This window comes from Cervus elaphus, chromosome 15, assembly GCF_910594005.1.
Source record: "Cervus elaphus chromosome 15, mCerEla1.1, whole genome shotgun sequence".
Taxonomy (NCBI): Eukaryota; Metazoa; Chordata; class Mammalia; order Artiodactyla; family Cervidae; genus Cervus; species Cervus elaphus.
The window spans coordinates 32569566-32592149 of NC_057829.1; the positions used below are offsets into that span (position 1 = coordinate 32569566).

The 22584-nt window shown below is 42.9% G+C and overlaps 1 protein-coding gene across 11 annotated transcripts in view; it reads right to left on the reverse strand.

The window, feature by feature from the left end:
- KCNMA1 (potassium calcium-activated channel subfamily M alpha 1) overlaps positions 1-22584 on the reverse strand; it is a 748888-nt gene that overhangs the window by 367237 nt on the left and 359067 nt on the right. For 9 of the 11 annotated variants that reach the window (XM_043924801.1, XM_043924802.1, XM_043924799.1 and 6 more), the window contains exon 3: positions 7020-7081. In XM_043924801.1, the coding sequence (XP_043780736.1) occupies positions 7020-7081 (62 nt within the window). Of the gene's footprint in view, positions 1-5270; positions 5496-5600; positions 5720-7019; positions 7082-22584 lie in introns of those variants that run through there. The other 2 variants (XM_043924793.1, XM_043924795.1) reach the window with 2 other exon arrangements.

Here is a 22584-nt window from a genome sequence, read left to right on the forward strand (position 1 = left end):
TCAAGTAGAAAAGGGCCTGGCCTGGGGCGGAAGGACTTTGACTTCCGGCTCTAGTTCTGTCTGCGGTTGGTTGGGTGACCTTAAGAAGGTCACTGAGCCCTCAGTTGGTAGGAGAGGATGCTGAGGCACAGAGAACTGTAAACCAGATGAACTCTAAAGCCTCGGCAAGTTCCAGCATTTTATTCTAAAGCTGTCTTTTGCAGCACACCTGGAAGGTCTAGCCCCATCTTCCTTCCCACTCCTAACAGCCCTTGATTTTTGCCTCAGGAAATGCTGAAGACGAGCAGTTCCCTTGACGTTTCTAGGTGCTATTGCCTGTGGTACCTCTGCATCTCCTACATAGTGAGTAGCAAGCGAGAAAGCCTAGACCCTTGTACAGCGTGGAAGATGGAAGGAACAAGGTCGCTTACCCTCTCAGCATATTCTCCACCTGTCTTCTCTACCGGGTTTACAGTCCACTGATATAAAAAGGGCAATTTGCAAAAACCATGTCCGAGAATCGAGGGTTGCTATTCAAGGTTAAATTGTGAACGAGGACAGGACTTCCCATTGGGGGTTATTTACAGCCTCTTCGCCCCTAAGGCGTCTCCTCTCCCCCAGCCCTCTTTTTGTGGGCTGGCCCCTCCACCATCTGGCAGGCCATTCTTTCAGCAGCTGCTGGCTCTCCTGTTGTGCTCCCTTCACAGATGTGCAGTGCTGTTCTGAACATCCTGCCCTTGAACTTTCCCTACCCATAATTTTCCAAACCAAAGCCTGGCAATAAAAATGTCAGTGAGGGATGGAGAAAATTGGGGGGAGTATTTAAAAAGGAAAAGGGAAAAATAGGGAGATGCTTTACACACACAGGGATCTGTGTTGACTTCCTCCACAAAGGTTTAAATGTATGCCACGATGTCTTGAAAAGGGCATGAAGGTGGGAAGCTGGAGCCAATTTCTCAGAACGTTACCTAGAAAGACCAGGTTCCATAAAGGAGCTGGGTCCAGAATAAATGCTGAGCTTCCTTTTCGGTGCCACGGGCTGCCCAGCTGCTCCTGCTGTGGGGATGGGGAGTGTGCTACTGGTGACAATGAAAGCAGCATTCATGGTCCTTTACAGGTTACAGCATGCTGTTGTGGAAATAACGTACATTGTCCTCACAGTTCTGCCAGGTGCCTGCTCGAGGTCAACACCTGTGTGTGTGATGGGTAATAACAAGACCAGAGCTGGAGGCTAAATATCTTACATGGTTTCGAAGACCTACACAGAAACCTACTTGGAATCAAATTTCCCTAAAGTCCACCGGTTTGAGGTACACACAATGCACTAACGAACTCATAAGCAGACAACACAGAACTGTAACAGATTAACTCTATCCTGAAACTCTCCAAAGAGATACAAGAAACTAATGGGGAAGCGGAGTCTCTCTGGTTATCTCCTCTTAACCTGCCAAATAACAGGCTCAGAGACCTAGGTCAGGATGGGAAGGCAAAGGGGCTTTCTACCAGGAAAGAATTCAATTAGTGGGAGGGGCCCTTAAGAAACAATCAGCTTTCCCTGTTCTTTGCTAACTTGATCTTATTCCACCACAAAATGCTGCCACTCGACTGAAAGAGAAGACATTCTCTTTTGAGCCATAGTTTAGAAAGAAATGAATCAAGGCTCGAACAGACATCAGGCAGTGTATGGTCCAAACACCCCATGTCCCAGTGAGAAAGCTCACAGGACCCTCTTAAGCATGGCTGCCTTGCAGACTTGGCCCCAAAGGTTCAGAATGGGGAGATGGAGAACGAAACAAGAAACAAGACAGATGAGTTGGCAGGATGAGGCTATGTGATCTCTCCTGTAACATCTACTGAACCCACGTAGACACTTTCACACCTGGAATTTTACTCCTTGACTTGGAAGTGAGGTGATTTTAGACCTGTGGATTCAAATCCTAGCTCCAGGTCTTACTGCCTACGTGGTTTTGGGCAAATACCGCAGTTTCATCTGTAAAGTGGAAAAAGTCACAGTCCCCACCCTATCAAGTTGTCAGGACAATTCAATGAGACTGCACATATAATTAATTTTGAAGGGCTTAGCACCATACCTCAGCACACAGCACAGGATCAGTGAATGTTCCTCTGCCCTCTCTCCCCTTTTAAGGAGAATTTCTAGGCAAAGGGATTAGAGGCCTGGCTGTGTGAAGATTCAAGTAGGTAGGTAAAATGGTAGAGTAGCCAGTTCTACTAAAGTTCTGGGTATCCCCATTACATCAATGATGCCCATGTTATTTTTAGAGACTATGAAAACAGTCTGGTCAATTTCTACTGCAGTCTTAAAGATAGTATTCCTTAACCATACCTAACCATAAGCAATTTGGCCATGTGGAAAATATTCATCATGATCACAATGAAGTTGTCTCAAATGAATGAACTGAATATAAAATGAATGAATAACTGAGTACAAACAATATTCTATGGACTGGGGAAGGCCATTTTCACATCGTAACACCACTGTTTTCCTGGAATCTGGCCCTTGGATCAGATGCTCTCCAAAACGTGTGCCACTCTCCCCAGCCCCCCACCCCCTGCCGCCTAATGTCCACAACCCTCCAGAACAGCACTTCTGACACCAGAAGCAGAGAGCAAAGACCGATGAAATCAGCATGTGCCCCCCCACTGTGCACCAGCCATTCTGGAACAGATAAAGTCATTAAGGAAAATTTTAACAATGCATAACCTTTCAGCTTTACTCTGCTCACAGCAGGTAGCCTGCCTTTTAGAGACACAAGCCAGCAATGAAGTCACCAGTGAGCAGGACCTGACCTTCATTTTCAGAGTGTGCAATGTTAAATATTCATAATCCACCTAACTGCAACACAAGAAATAGTGGAGTTTAAACACGAATCGAAGGAATAAATATCTTCACACAGGTTGAGTCATCTTTCCAAGAATGCCCTTGGAAAAAATGCAAATACCCAGGCCCCTGAGTCTCAGCCTCAGTTCCCTTGGAATTCTAGAAGCAGCAGGAACTTATACATTATGTAATCCGTGGATCCTGCCCTCACACTGACATCTTTGGGTCTTTCCTTTTTAGAGAAGAATTACTGTTCCCATGTCAAAGGGAGGAACTAGACAGGAATGGGACCAGCAACAGTGACATTATCACCCACGGGATGTCCAGGGGCACTTTTGACTACGTTGTACAATTTTTAAAAAAATCTTTGCTTCACAGATGATCAGAGTGTGTAGGAGTAAAAGGGGTGTGGGTATGGAGAGACATCAGAATTAGGAGCTGAAGCGCCTTAAATCAGGTACCTTTTAAAAAATTAAAGTCGTTAACAGACTCAATCCTAAGAGTGCTCATCACAAGGAAGAAAAATGGTTTTTCTTCAATTTTGTATCTATATGAGATCATGGGTGTTCACTACACTTATTGGGGTAACTGTTTTGTGAGGTACATTCAGTCAAATCATCATGCTGTACACCTTAACTTACCCAGGGCTGTGTGTCAATCATATCTCAGTAAAACTAGGAGGAGAAAAAGGAGGAAAAAGAAATGGGGTTCTCTGGGACAGTATCTGCCTTGTGTTGCCATTTAATGTTTTGGGGGGGAGTGGAATTACTGTGTGCCGTGGGCTTAATGCTTCTCTGTGTCTGTTAAGGAACTGACATCTGTGTCCATCCAATCATTGGGAGGAGCTGTCTCCCTCTGCTTCAGTGGTTTCTTAAGAGACTGCTGCTGGGGTGTTGAAACATAATGTTAACATAGTTTCATGTAATTCTCTTTGGCTTTCTAGACCAGGAGCTCTGAGCACAATCTGTCTCAAGCAGATAGTAATCAGCTGAGGCTGCACAAGTGATTCTTCTGTAGTGACCACTCTAAGAAAATTAAACCCAAAGAAGGGCTTCTCAAACCCCTGAATGAAAAAGACCTGTTTGGGGATCCATCTTGGCTTAACAATGGAAAAGGAAAGAAGTATAGAAGTTGTCTTTGCAAATGACTTACCCACTGCCTCTTGATGGTGAAATAAGCTTTGAAAGGTTAAGAAGATCACAAACTCACAGATGATGACATTTATCTGAACTGCCTGTTTATTCATACCACCTGCACTGACTGTCCTGCCTTGACACCGAGTCAGCCACGATGGCCAACGGAGCCTGTTTTCTATGTTAATGTGTGTTTCTTGCGCGATCTAAAAGGGCCAGGTGCAGAGAGCCAAACATCTTGAACTTGAGCACCCCTACCATTTTGGTTAAAACTCACTCAGACAAGCCATTTCATGGACCATTGTCTGCCCAATTAGGTTCACACAAGGGAAAGTCTATGCATTGTCTTACATTTACTTGAAGGGTATAAATTACTATAACTGAAATTCATCTGAAGAATACGAGGCACTTTTTTCCAGGGTGATGATTTAGTGTAACTTCCAAGAGATGCTTAAAGCTCTCCTTCCAAGATGCCCAGATGGCCAGCCAAACCACAAGTGTGTAAAACCGGTGACAGTTTTGAATGAAAGGGATGCATTTTAAGAATTTATATTCTGCTTTCTTACTCGCTTTTCATTTGCATCTTATATGTGTATAGAACTTTTTATCTTGTTTACTATGCTTAATTATAATTTGTCTAATGGACTTTCTTTTTATTCTTGGGAATGAATCTGTGGCTTATCATGGAGGTTACCTTATAGCTTCTGCTTTAATTCATCCCCCTACTTACAGGGAGCATCTTTACTGACTTTCCCCAGGAAGAGAGCAGACCCTTGGTATCGACTATACTGATGAGGTCACCCATAGACGGACTCCTGAGGTTTGACTTCAGAACCCAATGCAGTAATTCCAATGAAAAGTAGAAAGAGCTACACAAATAAACATAAGATTGTCTTATAAACAAAGCCTCGCTATGCCAAACCACACAGTTTAGTGACAGAGTAGAAAGACTGAAGTTAGGATGAGGCTAAAATAGTCCCCAGGGAGAGTGAGGACAGTCTTGGTTCTAAGATTCCTGGCATTTTCGCTTGGAAAAACTGAGCACAGAACCAGAGGTCTATCCATGGAATAGACTCTTTGCAAGTCCATGAAAGAAACCAGAACCAGAGACGGTTCCCAGGGCTGGCTTTCCCAGGCTCAGCAGAATCACAGCTAAATCCAAAGGACACTGAGGTGCTGCAGGGTGCATGCAGGAAAGAGGGCTTTGTCTTGGGGAATTCTATTCCCTCCCATCCTCTCACATGGAGCTGAGAACACCACACCCGGCAGAGCAAAAGACCAGTCCACAGTGGACACTGTAAACAAGGACACAATTCAAATCCATTTTACAAGAGCATTTTATTTCTGAGAAATACAGAGGAGCAAAAAAGGAGAGACAAGGAAAGAAGGCGTCAAGGTCCTTCTGACCGATCACCCCATTCACTTCCACATAAGTGTTTGCCTGTCTGGGGCTCACAGACTACATGTCTGAAACTATTTCCTGAGCCCTGGCACGGAAGCTGACACAGTATGCACTCCAAGACTTTTGAGAACACTCCTCAGCCCTGGGGGAGAAAATGGAGAAATAAGACAAGCAGCTCTAGAAGATATTCAGTTCAATCCAAATATGATCCAGAATTATGAAGAGGAGATATTTAAATAAGGCTTACCTTCAATGACATACCAGTTGGAGTTTTCCAAACTTAAAAAGCTCTTTTCTCTCTTGGCCAGGAAGAGCTGATGGAAAAGTGCATGGAATCTCAATCCTGGAGGACATTTTAGAGTCCACCTGTGGTGGGCGAGGGCAGTCCAGCCTTGTGCATGGGGATGGGCTGAAGGACCGCTGATACTCTACACACGGCCAATTCCCAGAGACAGGTGATGAGAGGAGATGTTTTCTTTATCTTCCCTGACATGATTTTGGCTCAGCACCCAAATGCACAAAATCCTTTGGCTGGTGACCAGTAACTCTGAGAAATTCAGAGTTTAGGCATGCATGAAATTACTACCATCCTGAGCCACAGAAAAAGAACACTAAGCTCAGAATTCAGGCACACCAGACTCTGAGCCAAAACGGACACCAAGTGGGTTTCCTCAGATCAAACTCTAGCACCAAGGCGTACTAGGCTGAGAGTTCAGGGAATCAAAAACACTCTCACAGTGGGCAATGCCGACAAAGAGCCTAAGGCCACCATCAGGTGTCAGGTTCATGTCCCCACCAAAGGGAGTCAAACCAGCTCAGCTCGTTTCCCAGATGCTGTCAATTTCAAGCCTGTGACTGAATAGCTGCAACAAATGATATACCAGTGGGAGTGGGGGTGACACCTGCAGGAACCAGGGCAGAAGTGGCCACCACTGAGCACCTTTGCTCAGGGCCCTCTTCTGCCTCAAACAAAACCTTTTCTGTGTGTGACACAGACAGACCCCACCCAGAGCACCAGTTCCCTCAGCTGGCACCCCAGGCATCTGCCTGAGTGTCCACTCTAGGAATTCTCAGATAGCCATGGGCCTCCACTCTGAGAGTTATCACAAACTCCTCTGTCCCATCTCCTTACCTTCACAAGTCAAGAAGCACCAGCCAGCGATGCTTCAGTTGAATATTCAACTACCAGCGCAAAGGAGAGCATCATGCTTTCTAAGTTGACCTCCAATAAGAAAAGCATTGGCAACCCTAATAGAAAAGGATTCTAAACTGCCATGGCAAGCATGGCTCACAGCCTCACTGGTTGGACACCATGACCCTCTCAGAGGTTGCAATTTCACATCAGAGCCCTCTTGACTTCTTTCTACCTTCAGGGCAAATACTGCACCAGGAAATAGCTATTTTAAAAGCAGTAACAGCCAGCGAAAAAGCTTGATGACCCCAGATTCCTCTCTCACCCTCCTAGGACAGTCTAATCAAAGTAGTCTTTCTCATGAGAGCTTGCTTTCCCATTCAGAAAATTAACACAGACAGTCCTGCCTTCCTCCAAAAGTCTTCCACACTCAAAGAGGCTCTTGCAAAGGCTGATGTTAAAGTAAATCAACTGACCAATGTAAAAGTTTGTGATTGTTTTAGAAAAGAGGGCAAGAAAACATTGAATACTCACTTTGACGAATCTATGAAGTATATTACAAGTGCACCAATGCTGAGAGCAAAGACTAAGACAACCTGCAAAAGAAGAGAAAAACGCCATCACTTAAGAGCTGAACGCCGGGATGTCTACTTATTTATTTTGTGGAACACCCACCCGCGGCCTGGAAACATGGTGCTTTCGTGGGCCTGTTGGCAATGTCGTCCCCGCTGCACCCACAGACACCCCCCTGCTGTTGGCTCCTCACATCACAGTGGACAGCAACCTCGCCGCTGGCCAACAGAGGTCAGGGCAGACTGCTGTATCCCCTGGCACCAGGTTTGATCTGGCACTGTGATCTCAGAGTCCAACTTCTCCACAGCTGAAGTCAACAGACTTCAGTGGGAAAAGAGCAGGTAAAAACAAATGCACTGATACAATTTTTCCTATTATATGTAACCTAGGCCCCAAAGGAACTCAAAGATAGGGATATCAACTTTTAACAGCTTTGCTGAGATAGTTTACATACCATAAACACTCCCACTTTTAGTGTGCAATTCAATAACTTTGAGTAAATTTACCAAGTTGTGCAGTCAGTACTTCATCTACTTTCAGAACATTTTCAACAGCCCAGTAAGATCCCTCATATCCATTACAGTTAATACCTGTTCCTACTCCCAATCCTAAGTGAAGTGAAAGTGTTAGTCACTTAGTCCTGTCCAACTCTTTACAACCCCATGGTTTGTCCATGGAATTCATTAGGCAAGAATACTATAGTGGGTTGCCATTCCTTTCTCCAGGGGATCTTCCCAACTCAGGGGTCAAAAATGGGTCTTCCACATTGCAGGCAGATTCCTTATCATCTGGGCTACCAGGGAAGCCCAATCCTAAACAAACAATAATTTACTAACAAAAAAAAAAACAAAAATAAAACAAAAAAATAATAATTTACTAACTTATTTTCAGTTTCTAAACAAGAAATTTTAGTCAAAAAGCACAAATTTGGTGTCTGTACAAATGTCGATACATGTGTGCTTGTGTGCATGTGTATTTATATTCACTGCCTGTGTGTGTGTGTGTGTGTGTGTGTGTGCGTGCGTGTGGTTATACGACTTCTCAAGTATTCTGGAGATAGTTCAGGTGCAGGAAGCCAAATTAGATAATATGATCGGCCAGGTATATGACAACACTTGTTCTTCTTTACACTCTTCACTCAAAATTAATCACCACGGATACAAAAGACAGTTTTGGCATCTCCTTCAAAGAATACCTGTCACGCTAAAGTCTATCAAATGAATATGTAGCAGATGAGGCTGATGCTGACACTTCTGTCCTCACTCAACATTCCAATTTATTTATTCTTTCATAAATGAGACTAGGAGTGCAACTAAAAGGATGTACAAAAATAAAAAAGATGCCAAGAGCCAACAATGAAGTTTGAGAACAAAAAATAAACACCACCATCACATACAATGCTTGAAGTGGGGGTGGGGGGTGAAATAAGTACCTGGCAGATGTGTTAATATCCTAAAGGGACTGTGGGGTGAAGGGTGTCAAGAGGTGTCAGCCTCCTCAGCCTATCTACAAATTGACATCCCTGTAGCATTAGCTGGTGGATGGATGTGAATCTCGATTTATGTGATGATGAAACATAATTGAGTCATGTGCCTGTGTGTGTGCATGTATGCACGTGTCAAATAGGCTGATAGAAACTGAACTCTGCATACACATTCACTTAAAACATTATAAAATTTTGTGGAGCTATGTCCATTCATTCCATGGATGGTGGGCTACAAAGCAGACAACTGGCAGTTGAAACAACCAGACATTATAAAAGGAGTATGTATTTTCATAGCATCTGACGAATTCTCCTTATGAAAGGAAGCATTAAAACAATACACTACTTGGGCTAACTTTATTCTTCCATTTTGTTTTCAAAGCTAAAACAGCCTCTAGTTGAATTGAAGGAAACTCCTGCAGTCTGTCAGTAATTACCCGTGGCCCAGGGCTAATCCCTCTGCCCCCTCCCTCCGCGCCGCCCCTGCCAGCAGACTCACTTCAGTCCCCTCACACATTCATTCATACATTTCTTGCACAGTTATACATAAAAACAAAAAAAAACATCAACGGGCCTCTGCTCTTCCCTCTATTATCTGAATGAGGCAGCAAATCAAATAGCTTGAGATTAATTTTGATCTGTGCTGCTATTTCAGAGACATAAGCAGTTGTTAGTTCCGGGCCCTGACCTCATTCTCAAAATGCTGCAAAGAGAAGGGGAGTGGCCACATCAGAGGGGAAGGCCCTCCTCTTCATTCATAAACAGTTGATGCAAGACTAATTTCTATCAATTTGGCTGTGTTTGTGTGTGTGTGCGCGTGCGCGCACACACACGTCTGTGAGTGCAGAGCTTCTGTCAGAGCAGCTGTCCAGGCCTAGGCCATTAAAGCTGGGGAAAGGATGAGGGGAAAGGATGGGAGAGACAGGAGGAGAGGAAGGAAAGAGGAAAGAAAAAGGAAAAGATAAAATTCTCACAAGTCGTTATCTACATCATTCCGAAATAAGCTCAATATCTAAGCTCTCCCGCAATGGTGATGACTTCCCAGCACCAGGGCAGAGGAGGTGGGGACAAAGTAGCTGACACTAATGTATTCCAGATACCCCAGCTTGGCCTCTGTGATGCGGAAAATGTGTAGCTTATTTAAGCAAATCAGCCAGTGACTGGAGGGGAGGACTGTTGCTAGCCTCTTCATATGCAAACTCAAGTATCAGCATTGCTGTTAGGATCAGGGAGAGAGAAAAATTCAGGAGGAAAAGGACTCAAAAGCTCCCAGGAGCTGAAGATTCTGAGAACTGGACCTATTCCTGGATCCACATGTTCAGCAGGAAGACTTTTTCTCAATGAGGTTCTGGGTGTCCAAACTGTCCCACCCCCCATCCCCCACCCACCTGCCTCCAGACACAAAATGATCAAGGCGGGGGGCGGGGGGGAGGATAGAGTGGCTTCTCTGATCAACTGCCTCTATTGAGACAACCAAGCATGCAATTTTCAAACTTGCTAAGTGGCTCTTTGTCAGGCTTGATTACACTGTCATCCCAGATCCAGGTGCTGCAGAAAAGGAATCAACCCTTTGGATTTGGCCATGAAAACAGGAACCCAACAGAGATGAATCTTCTCCAGGGCCCCAGCAAAGGGCTCTCTCACATCTTTCATTGTCTGAGAACCCTACTCTTAATATGAAAAAATTCAGCCCAACTACACAAAATGACTAGATTTTAGCCTAAGTGGTAATGGTTATGTTAGAGAGTACACCCAGATATTCATCTAAGTATTTATTTCACATTTGCTATGCATAAGGCCTTAGGAAAAATGAAAGAAGCCCACATAGAATCACAAAATATGCTCTTTTTCTGGATTAACACTTAAATAGATGAATCCTAGGCTAGTATGCAATTAGTGCTCAACTGTACAGTATATGTAGAGTCAATATATAGTAAGATATTGAGTAGGTGGTACATACATAAATGGAATAGCTAGGGAAGGTTGGAAACAATAGGAGTTCTTGTTTCAATGGCCAAGTCTTTCTCAAAGCTTCCCTTCTTCCCATATGTTATGGCTACTTTAATGTCTCTTCAGTAATGAGGAGCGCCAATGGGAATTCCTCCATGAATTTCTATAGTTCCAGGGATCGGGGCCCTGCAGCCCAAGGGACATGGTAAGATGAGACCAAGAAAAGCACAAAAGCTGAGATCAGAAAACACTTGCCCTTCAGCAGCTAAGTCACCAGAGCACTCCTTACAGAGACCACGCACTTTACAAAGCACCATCCCAAACAAGAGTGTGTGGACACAGCTTGACACACGGGATGAGGTGAGTTGTCCCTCTCGGCATACCTTACGCCGGCCACCAGAGCCCAATCAACCTTGCTAACTTTTCAGTCTGTGTTCACCAAATCACCTTGACTATCTTGTGCAGTGCTAATTGCCATATTCTTAGGTTTACTGCAAATGCCCATATGCTGTGTGGTGGTATTGAGTCCTGAGTGCTATTTACATAGCGCCAGATTCCTAAAAACAAAAGCAGTCTGATAAATGTCACTGGAACAATAGTGCCTGGGAGTCATCTATTTTCAAAACTCCAAGATCAAACATGACGTGTGTTTGTACAGAAGAATGCTAGGAACATACACAAAGAGTGTACTAAAAGAATGTCTGTCCCCTAACACCCGACACCAGGGGTCTGATGATCCATGGGGAGCAAAGAGATGGAAGCCACGGCCATTTTCATGGTGGAAATTTTAGCGGGCCCTGACTACCTTCCAACTGTCTCAGGAAGTTCAGAAAAATGCAAAGCAGTATGACAAAGCTCATGGAAAATCCTCCCTCAGGTCACCGGAACTCCCCAAGGAAAAGACAGACCCATGGGTGTGGTATAGAGGAGAATGAAGCTGGAAAGCTGGCTCTTCAGATACATTGTCTGTTCTTGAACCTGGTTTCAAGCTGTCGCGGGTTTAGACCCAAAAGCTTTGAATCCACATCTGAGGCTACACAGGCCTTCAGACATGGATTTGGAGCAGAGGTTCACAAAAGTAGCTGCCACTCCAATCCAATCACCCGGAGGGGTTTTCCTTAAAACAGTGATGCCCTCACCTCACCCAGGGAACAGAGGGTTGATAGCTGGGGGGAGGAGGAAGCTGGGTATCTCTATTTTTAACAAGCTCCTCCAGTGAATCTGATGTGTGGCCAAGAATGGGAGTCACTGAATTAAACCCATTAGGGAAAACCACTTAGCTCAAGTCAGAGATTAATTTACAAATGTCCCCTTAACAATTAGCCCATTAGAACATATGTATGAGGCCTGCAGGCTTTGAGAATCGTGCAAGGAGTACTCTAAAAAGTACAGAAAAGAGAATGCATTAATTCTCTCCTGAGCAGATTTTACACATTCTGCTCAGCTCATGGCAGAACAAATGACCGTAATTAATGATTCTGCATGTCTGATAGGGGCCTAGCCAGCTACTGCAGCAGCGACCCCTCAGAAAATGAACAATTTTAGATACAGGATCCCAAAGGCACGTTACTTTTTTTATTATCGAGGTATAACTTATACACAATAAAATTCACTGTATGTTAAAAAAAAAAAAAAAAGACATGAGGACTTCCAAAGCAAAACAATCTGGGGAAAGTTTGTTTATGAGGATAACATCATACTAGCATCCAAATTATAACGTTTGGTCAGGTGAATTTAACAATCCTACAATCAACCTTTATTGAACTCCTCTACAGAAGGTCCAGAGGGAGAAAGAGGGAAACAGAAAACCGAAATAGCTAAGTCACGCCTGATCTTTGCCCTCAAGGATCATGGAATCCAGAAGTTTAAATTACTCAGGAGTCCTTGTGAATTTTGTAAATGCTACACATATAGATAGACCCTTCTGTGATGACCAAGGAAGGGGAGGGTGGCTAGAAGTAACACCACTGCCAACTCCCACAGTGAAAGGGGAAGAAGGGAATGGAAAACCAATGAGGAGGGAGAATTCCTGATGTTCCAGGTCCACGTGGCTGGCCCAGGGAAGGACAGGCACCAGCTGCATGGGGTGTATGGCACAGGACTCCAGTCAGGAGGCCCTCCTGGGTTTGAATCTCAACTCTGCCACAATAAGCAACATACTCTTCAGCAAATCATACAACGTCCCTGGGACTCAGCTTTCCAATCTGTGAAATGGTGGGATCGCAACAGGTTTATCCAGTGGGGACCTTGATAGGTTACTCTAGACGGTGAAAGAATGAAAAACATTTGGCTTGAAAAGGCAGAGCTCTTTTATGCCAACTGTATGTCATTTGTGCCTAATTATAATTCAGCACGATGTCAACAGTGCGGGACACTGATCTGTGTCAGGCTTGCTTCCTTCAAAAAACCACAAGCGAGGACCCCACAGACACCCAGGTTCAGAGTCTGCATTTCCAGTAGCACAGTTAGTCGTCCCTGTAGCTTTTCATACCACAAAACTAAAATCCTAGAGCCAGCCTCTGCCATCTCCTGGGTCTGCCATCTCTATGCCTCAACCCTGCCATTGCTCTGAGTGGCAGTTTGACGCAGCCCCTCTCCTCCTGCCTCTGTGATTCTCTAGAAACTCATTTCTGCCAGTTTTACCCCAAGAAGCTCTCACTCTGAGTCTCAATGTTTTCTCAAGGGAAAGCGGGAAGGATTTCTTTTTCTTCACTATCTGGCAAGATTAGTAGTATGTTTTCCTCATCCCTGAACTATTAGTGGTTCTCAGTAGGAGAAGACATCATCTTGCCACCAAAAAAGGTATTTTTGTTATCCTAAATAACAAAAGATTTGTAAAGTATAAAACCAATATTTTGACAGTGCCAGTTAAACAGCCGAAGAGCCCCCTAAGTTTCCAACCTAACATTCTAGCACATTACATTAGACTTATGCAAGTGCTTACACAAAAATGCCATAAATGGATTCACTGGAAACCAAGACTCCAAACAATGACTGAAGTATAGACGTAGTCAAGATCAAAGAAAGGAAGGAGAAAAAGAAAGCTTTCAGGAGTTGGTATTTAGAATTACAGCATTAAAATAAAATACATGAGACTTCCAGATAAGAATAAAACTGTGATTTATTCAAATGCAAGGAAGCCTAGTAAAAACACCTGTGATTTTTGTGGGGATTCAAAGCTGATGTCTCAAAAAATGCAATATATAAAGTGTAGAATGACCTGGATTTTCAGGACACGTAATATAAAATTCCAAAGGCCCCCCTCAATTGCTGCAAATGACTTCCACAGCTTTTGGTATGAAGAAAAACATCCTTGGCACAGCTTAGAAGACCCTGAAAACTGACTATTTTCCTCCTCCTTGGCTTTATCTCATATGCTTTCCCTTTTTAGACTCCAATTAATGGAAATTTGAGTTCTTATTAACACATGCATACACACACACCCCAACCACAGGGTCTTTGCACAAGTACTCTCTTCCTCCTAGAAGGCTTACTTCCCCTCAGACAATTCATCCTTCGGATCTCAACCCCACTGCCACTTCCCTGCTCACATAACGGGAGAAGGTCTCCATAAGTACAGTCTGTACCTGGTGGCACTTATCACAGGGGCAATTTGCAATATTATGTTTCTCTGTGTAATCATTTGATGAATTCCTCTCTCCTCTACTGGACTGCAAATTCTATGAAGACAGGGTCCATATCCATTTTTACTCATCACTAAATTTCCAGGAGCTAGCAAAGTGTCTCAATCAACATTTTTAAAATAAAGAAGCACATGGAGAAAAGACTGAAGAATGAGCTGGAGACGGTGCAGTGAAAGCAAAAGCAAGCCAGAAGATATGAACCCTCACCTAGTGGGACTTCAGAATTTAAATCCTTCCCTACAATGGCAGGATGCAGGAGCCCCGCTAAAGTGGAGTGGGGCTGAAGAGCATTGCAGTGGGGAGGATCAGGATCTGGGATGCCCAGGAGCCAGCTAGGACATTCAAGTGCACAGACTGGAAGGTGATGGCCAGAGGGACCTGGAGGTAGGTAGATGACAGCAGCAGGGAGAGTAGATAGAATGAGGATTTAGTCAGATGGCCGGGACCTCAAGATAAAAGGTATTGAACATCATAAGGGGCAATAGAGGACTAGAGTGTCCAGTGATCCCTGGGCTATAAAGAAACAAGCCATCTCCACACAGAAAAGTGGGGGAAACTACAACTCCAGTGAAAACCAGTTTGTTAGGAGTGTTACATGAAGAGGCCAAGAATTTAGATTAAGGCAAGGATTAGGAATCTGTAGGAACAAAGTGTAGTCCACGTCCTGAGGAGGTGTGATACGGAATAATATAAATGTACAAATGGCGTTAGTCACTCAGTCGTGTCCGACTCTTTGTGAACCCATGGACCGTAGGCCACCAGGCTCCTCTGTCCATGGAATTCTCCAGGCAAGAATACTAGAGTAGGTTGCCATTTCCTTCTCCAGGGGATCTTCTCAAGCCAGGGATCAAACATGGCTTTCCCACACTGCAGGCCGACTCTTTACCCACTGAGCCACAAGGAAAGCCCTGTACATGAATATATATGCATGTATTAGGTTCTAAAAATCACTGTGGACCGTGACTGCAGCCATGAAATTAAAAGACACTCCTTGGAAGAAAAGCAATGACAAACCTAGACAGCGTATTAAAAAGCAGAGACATTACTTTGCTGGCAAAGGTCCATATAGTCAAAGCTATTGGTTTTTCCAGTAGTCATGTATGGATGTGAGAGTTGGACCATAAAAAAGGCTGAGTACCGAAGAATTGATACTTTCAATCTGTGGTGCTGGAGAAGATTTTTGAGAGTCTCTTGGACAGCAAGGAGATCAAACCAGTCAATCCTAAAGGAAATCAACCCCGAATATTCACTGGAAGAACTGATGCTGAAGCTCCCATACTTTGGCCATGGATGCGAAGAGCCGACTCATTGGAAAAGACCCTGATGCTGGGAAAGATTGAATGCAGGAGGAGAAGGGGCAACAGAGAATGAGATGATTGGATAGCATCAATGAATCAACGGACATGAGTTTGAGCAAATTCCAGGAGATAGTGAAAGACAGGGAAGACTGGCATGCTGCAGTCCATGGAATCTCAAAGAGTCAGACACGACTTAGCAACTGAACAATGACAGCAACAATGTACACACACACAAACACACACAAACAAATTGCAAAGAATACAGAGACAAAGGGATAGTCCACAGATTAATCACAAATGCTGGATCTCTACCAATATTTATTAAAAACTGCATTCCCAGCAATGTGTCTCTGTCCATTTTCAAATTAGGTAGTAATTTCAAAATGATTGTAGATACAGAGAAGCCCTAGGAAATAATAGGGCTCCTTCTCAGTGTAAGCTAAGAACACACTTATTATAAACTATGTGTCTGCTGGAAAACAGACAAATTAAGTACAACAATGGGCTTTCTAGCGAGGGTGGAGGAGAAATTGATTAATATAGTAGATATAGAGGGGCTGGGTTCTCCTTGGTTTGCTATGTTCTTCAAAGAAGAATCTGGAATGTCAGTGATAAGTCAATTGCCCCTTCTCTCCTGAGGATCCATGCTAGATGCCACTTCTGTGAACTTATGCAGCTGAGCATCCTCAGCTGTCACAGGAGGATCATCTGTCTTATATCCTGGATTTCACTGACCAGGCTCATCTCATTCTGTGCAACTTAAAAATACAGAAGAGTTCAATGTGTTCCTCTAAGGTCTACATTTATTACAATTGAAACAAGAAACTGAAATGATGGAAAGCAATAGTAACAATAAGACAGAAAAGTTGCCCTAAACTGTCTCCTTCCTGAGAGTTGAGATTTAATGACATTGAAACCTTAGGTCATTGCATCATAAAATTCAAAAGGTTGATTTCTGCACATTTTTACCAATGGCATTAAAACTGATGTCTTGACAAACAAGACAAAAATCTTCCATTCAAGGACTAAAGTTTGAAAGAACTTTCCTGTCTAATTATTGAAAAATCCAAGGGAAAACCCTCCACCTGCTGGTAGAGTTTCCAGTTTTGCAGCTAATGAACTTTTTAAAAAATTTTTTGGCTTAAAAGCATGTGAGTTTGGCCAATTGGACTGTTAATTTAATTAGGCATATAGGATGAGAAAACTTCTGGGGCACTGGTTGCCACTTATTGTCACCAAAGACTAAATTTATGGCCACCTTTGCCTAACTTTTCAAATTTTGCCAGTTCTTATGGTATATTAAAGGCAAAAATAGAAATGAAAGCAGGGACTCTAACAGATACCTGTACAAACTCAAGTTCATAGCAGACAAAAGGTAGAAGCACGCAAGTGTCCACTGATAGATGAATGGATAAACAAAATGGGGTCTATACATACAACAGAATATTATTCAGTCTTAAAAAGGAAGGAAATTCTAGGGGACTTCCCTGCTGGTCCAGTGGTCAAAACTCCATGCTTCCAATGCAAGAGGCATGGGTTTGACCCCTGGTCAGGGAAATAAGATCCCACATGCTGTGCAGCACAACCAAAAATTTTTTTTAAAAAAGAAAGCAAATTCAAGCACATGTTACAACCTGGATAACAACTGAGGACATTCTGCTAAGTGAAATAAGCCAAACACAAAAGGACAAATACTGCATGATTCCACTTCTCTAGTCAGATTCACAGAGACAGAAACGGGATGATAGTTGCCAGGACCTGGAGGGGCTAGGGATGGATATATGTTGTTTAGTGTGTATAGCATTTCTGCTTGTTCTTCTGTAAAGGGCTGAAGAGTCAGTATTTTAGGTCAGCAGGCTACATGGTCTCTGTTACAACTACTTAAGTCTGATACTATAGTGTAAAAGGCAACAGAGACAGCACATATATAAATGGGAATGGCAATTGCCATTCCCACAAAATTTTACTTATAAAACCAGGGGAAAAAAGGAATTTCTGTTTGTGTCAATGAAAAAGAAATTGACAATGATAATGGTTGTAAACACTGTTAATGTACTTAAGCCACAGAACTGTAATGGCTAAAATAATATACCGTATTTTATATGTATTAAAGGAAAAAATAGAAGAAAAATTCAAAGAACTTGCAAGTAGAATCCAGCAATATATTTATATTTCAAATCTAAAACTTAATCACTTTCTCAGGGGGTTACAAATATCTTTCCTTTCAATAGCAGTGGCTATCTCTAAGAAACTTGCATTTCATACATGAGATTCTTTCCTCTCTGGGATGTTTGATCTTATCCCTTAGTTAATTCGAATTTCTCCTTTAGATTCCAGAATCTCCCCCCATTTAGCCATAGAGACCTTATATGGGTCCCTACCTTCCCCTTCCTCTCCAATCCTCATCTTTAACTGATACACAAACTGGGCTATGACTTTCTTAGGAATCAGGGGCTGAGTGCTGAACCCTTTCTAGAGATTCTAATTCTGAGGATCTGAGGAGTTGAGAATTTGCATCTTTAAAGATCGAAGTGATGAACATTGGGGTGCACGTGTCTGTTTATAATAGCCAGGACATGGAAGCAACCTAGATGCCCATCAGCAGATGAATGGATAAGGAAGCTGTGGTACATATACACCATGGAATATTACACAGCCATTAAAAAGAATTCATTTGAACCAGTCCTAATGAGATGGATGAAACTGGAGCCCCTTATACAGAGTGAAGTAAGCCAGAAAGATAAAGAACATTACAGCATACTAACACATACATATGGAATTTAGAAAGATGGTAACGATAACCCTATATGCAAAACAGAAAAAGAGACACAGAAATACAGAACAGACTTTTGAACTCTGTGGGCGAATGTGAGGGTGGGATATTTCGAAAGAACAGCATGTATACTATCTATGGTGAAACAGGTCACCAGCCCAGGTGGGATGCATGAGACAAGTGCTCGGGCCTGGTGCACTGGGAAGACCCAGAGGAATCGGGTGGAGAGGGAGGTGGGAGGGGGGATCGGGATGGGGAATACGTGTAAATCTATTGCTGATTCATGTCAATGTATGACAAAACCCACTGAAATGTTGTGAAGTAATTAGCCTCCAACTAATAAAATAAATAAATAAATAAATAAAAATTTAAAAAAAGATCAAAGTGAGGACTTCCTTGGTAGTTAAGACTTCCTTCTAGTAGTTAGGACAGCCTTCCAATGCAGCTGGTGCAAGTTCAATCGGGGAGTTAAGATCCCACATGCCTCATAGCCAAAAAACCAAAACATAAAACAGAAGCAATACTGTAAGAAACTCAATAAAGATTAAAAAAAAAAAAAAAGACCCAAGTGATGCTGAGGCTCTTGGTTTAACATATTTTGAGAATATTTTGACCCTATTTTGAGAATCCCTGCTTTAAAATCCTCATAAAATAGAAAGTTTTCCTTTTCAGGACATTCTTTCTTTTTGAATATGGATGTAAAAACATCTTAAATTAATTATTTTAGGTATGCACTATTTGCACAAAATTCCCTTAAAATATCTATTAAAAACATACTTCAAAGACTTCTGGAAGGAAAAATAAATGGCTAGAACTCTATCTTGAAACATTATTCAAAACCATTTTCACACTCTAGTTCGATGAACTAGACAATGCCAGAAAGATATTGTTGTTGTTTTTAAATTAAGTTGATATATCTTGCCCCATAGAAAGCTACCTCATGAATTTAGAGATAATGTCACTACTGCTAATAAGACTGAGTGCCAAATAATGATGCCTTTGAACTGTGGTGCTGGAGAAGACTCTTGAGAGTCCCTTGGACAGCAAGGAGATCAAATCAATCAATCCTAAAGGAAACCAACCCTTAATATTCACTGGAAGGACTGATGCTGAAGCCCCAATACTTTGGCCATCTGAATGCGAAGGGCTAACTCACTGGAAAAGACCTTGATGCTGAGAAGATTGAAGGCAACAGGAGAAGGGGGTGACAGAGAATAAGATGGTTCGATGGCATCACTGAATCAATGGACATGAGTTTGAGCAAACTCTGGGAGACGGTGAAGGACAGGGAAGCATGGCATGCTGCAGTTCATGGGGTTGCAGAGTTGGACATGATTTAGTGACTGAACAACAATAACTGCTAATAAAATGATTAAAACCCTCATTTCCAATATATAGGCTTAGCTATCTGAAGTCCTAGTTCCACACAGGAGTACAAAAGCTGAGGAGACTTGGTTTCCAAAGATAGTAACCAATAGAAGATGGAAGCTCATCAATAAATGATATCTTTTATTGTTCAGAAGAAACAGTGCGGAAGAATAGCTGCCCTCATAGCCTCTAAAAACAAAGGAACCAAAGGCTGTGGTTCTGTGCATTTTTTTCCCCTGGAAGTGTCTAAGACAGAGGGAGGCCAGAACAATGCCTTCTGTTTGGGCTCCTTTCCTGCAAGAACCTTCTAGCAGTCATTCGGTTGCCCTATCTTCATTAGAATGCAGGTCTGCTTGGCACCATCTCTCCAACGGCAGTCACTTTATCACCTTGAGTAGCTATTCTAGATTTTGTTGTAAATGCTATTCAATAACACAGGATGGTTGAATGTTTTTAAGCCTTGTTTCTTTTTCCTTTTCTTTTTTGCTTATTTCTACTCCTGAAAAATCAAGCCACTCAGATGCACGTGGAGTGACAACTTGTAGTCTTTCTTCCAAAAGTACCTTCCTCTGCTGCTTTGCTGAGGGGGCCTCCAAAGGAGCCTAGGGAGACATTAAGCATTTTTTCCTATTCTGTACTATCATCACTAGTTTTCTTCTCAGTCTCCCAAATACAATTTCCCTGAGGGTATAAAGTGTGCTGTTCACATCCGAGTCCTTAGCATTCCCTTATTTATTCCAGAAACATGTAAGGAGTACAGTAAATATTTATTGCTGCAGAGCAAGCTTTGTGCAATGCCTGGACATACAGCAGGAAATAAAAATGGGCCCTGCCCTCACGTAACTCATTGGTAGTCAACCAATGGTCACACGAATGAGTAAAAACTGCACATGGTAAGAAGGGCGCTAAAGAGGAGGACAGATGAGCTTTGTTGATTGTGGGGTCCATGAAGATGTCCCCAAAGAAGAAGGATGAGAAAGAACTAACTAGAGTAAGATGAGCATTTCACACACAGAAAACAGCATATCCAAAGGCTCTGAGCAACCATCCTATTTGTGTTTGCTGAGTGAATGGAGGGACCAAGATGGTGCTACTCACTCGGCATGACTGCTCAAGGTGAGGGAAGAGGAAACACTGACTGTACTGAATTGAATGAAGACGCATTGTCCTCAAGAAGGAAGAGGATGACTCCATTCTGAAGGCAGACAAACTGAGGCATGGGGAGCCTAAATGTCTTGTGCAACAGGCAGAGCTTTATTGCAGCATGATTGACAAAATTATATATATTTAAGGTGCACAACATAATAATTTGATATATGTGTATACTGTCAAATGATGACCTCAGTCAAACTATCTATAACACATCTATCCCCTTATATAGTTACCATTTTCTTGTGTGTGTGGTGAGAACACTGAAGACTTCCTCCCTCAGCAAATTTCAAATATGCAATACAGCATTATTATCTTCAGTCTACATGCTACACATTGTGTCTCAAGAACCTACTCAGCTTATAACTGAAAGCTGTACTTTTAGACCATCATCTCCCCCACCATCACCCAGCCCCCCAAAACCATCATTCTACTCTCTCTGCTTTTGTAAGATAGACTTTCTTAGGTTCCATGTATTAAGTGAGATCATGAAGTATTTGTCTTCATGGGTCTGGCTTATTCCACCTAGCAGTGTCCTCCAGATTCAGTCATGTTATTAAAAAACGGCAGCATTTCTTACTTTTTTGTGACTGAATAATATTCCATTGAAGACAGACATATAAATATAGACATACATTACATTTTCCTTATCCATCCAACCATCAACAGAGACTTCAGTTATTTCCACATCTTGGCTATTGTGAATAACTCTGCAATGAGCATAGAGGTGCAGATATCTCTCTGATTCACTGAAGCTATTTGTTAAAAATACACTTCCAAATATTCTAATTCTAAAGGTTTGAGGAAAGGCTCTGAAATCTGCATTTTTAACCAGCACACCATGCCACTGTCCTCTGTAATTCTGACACCTTTCAAGAGAGGTCTGTTTAATTCATCAGTTCTTCTCTGGGAAGAAGAACTTAGAGTTTTTAAAATCCAGATTGCCAAATTGCATCCCAGAGCAATGACGTGAGCATCTCAGAGGGGAAGGGCCAGGCATTAGCATTTTTCTGATGCATTAGAAGATAAAGCTCCTTAGGTAACTGCAATGTGCAGCCTGGGCTGAGATCCACTAATAGCATGTATCTGAACTCCCACTAATAGCACCTAAACAGTGACTGGGAGGCATCTCAGGGCAGAAGCATGTGATGACAGTCAAGGGCCTGGGTTCATGCAGCCCAACACGGAGAGTCAGGGCTCTCTGTGTGTGAATGGAGAAATGCCTGGTTGTCCAACACCACTTAAATGACCCTGGAAAAGTGGTCCTTAGTTAACCCAGTCATTGAGTTTAAAAATGACTGAGTCTTTAACCCAGTCTTTCCCCTAGACACCCACACTCCCCTTTGAAACCAAGGCCAGCAGAGAGGCTTTGGCACGCTGAACCTTGGGGTGGTACAGGATGGAGTCAGAATCTGGTGCTGATTGGACCATTTGCTGCCGCCTGAACATCAGCAGCCTGAGTAGTTTCAGCAAACTGTTCCTTGGCTCTGCAGGGTCCTTTGAGCAAGCACAGCCATCTCATCTCCTGCTCCTTGGCACCTCTGGGTCCAGGTACAGGGTTTGGCCCTCAAGTATTCAGATGGGTAGACAGCTGTTTCTTGCCAGTGGCAATGCAGGCCTTGCTCAGTCCTTCCCAAGAAGTAGGCAAGAGCAGAACGTATAAGTAGGATCTGGTTCAGAGATCCCACAACTCAAACCAAATCCACATCTTTTTTAGCAAAGTGAAGGTCATGTAAATGCATGAGTTCCCATAAACTTCTATACAAGGGTGTGTAACTCCCTTGGCAAAACTTTAGTAACAATAGCATGTGTTGATCCCTGAGGCCCTGGGACAAGAAAGAGGATGGTGAGGACCCAGAAG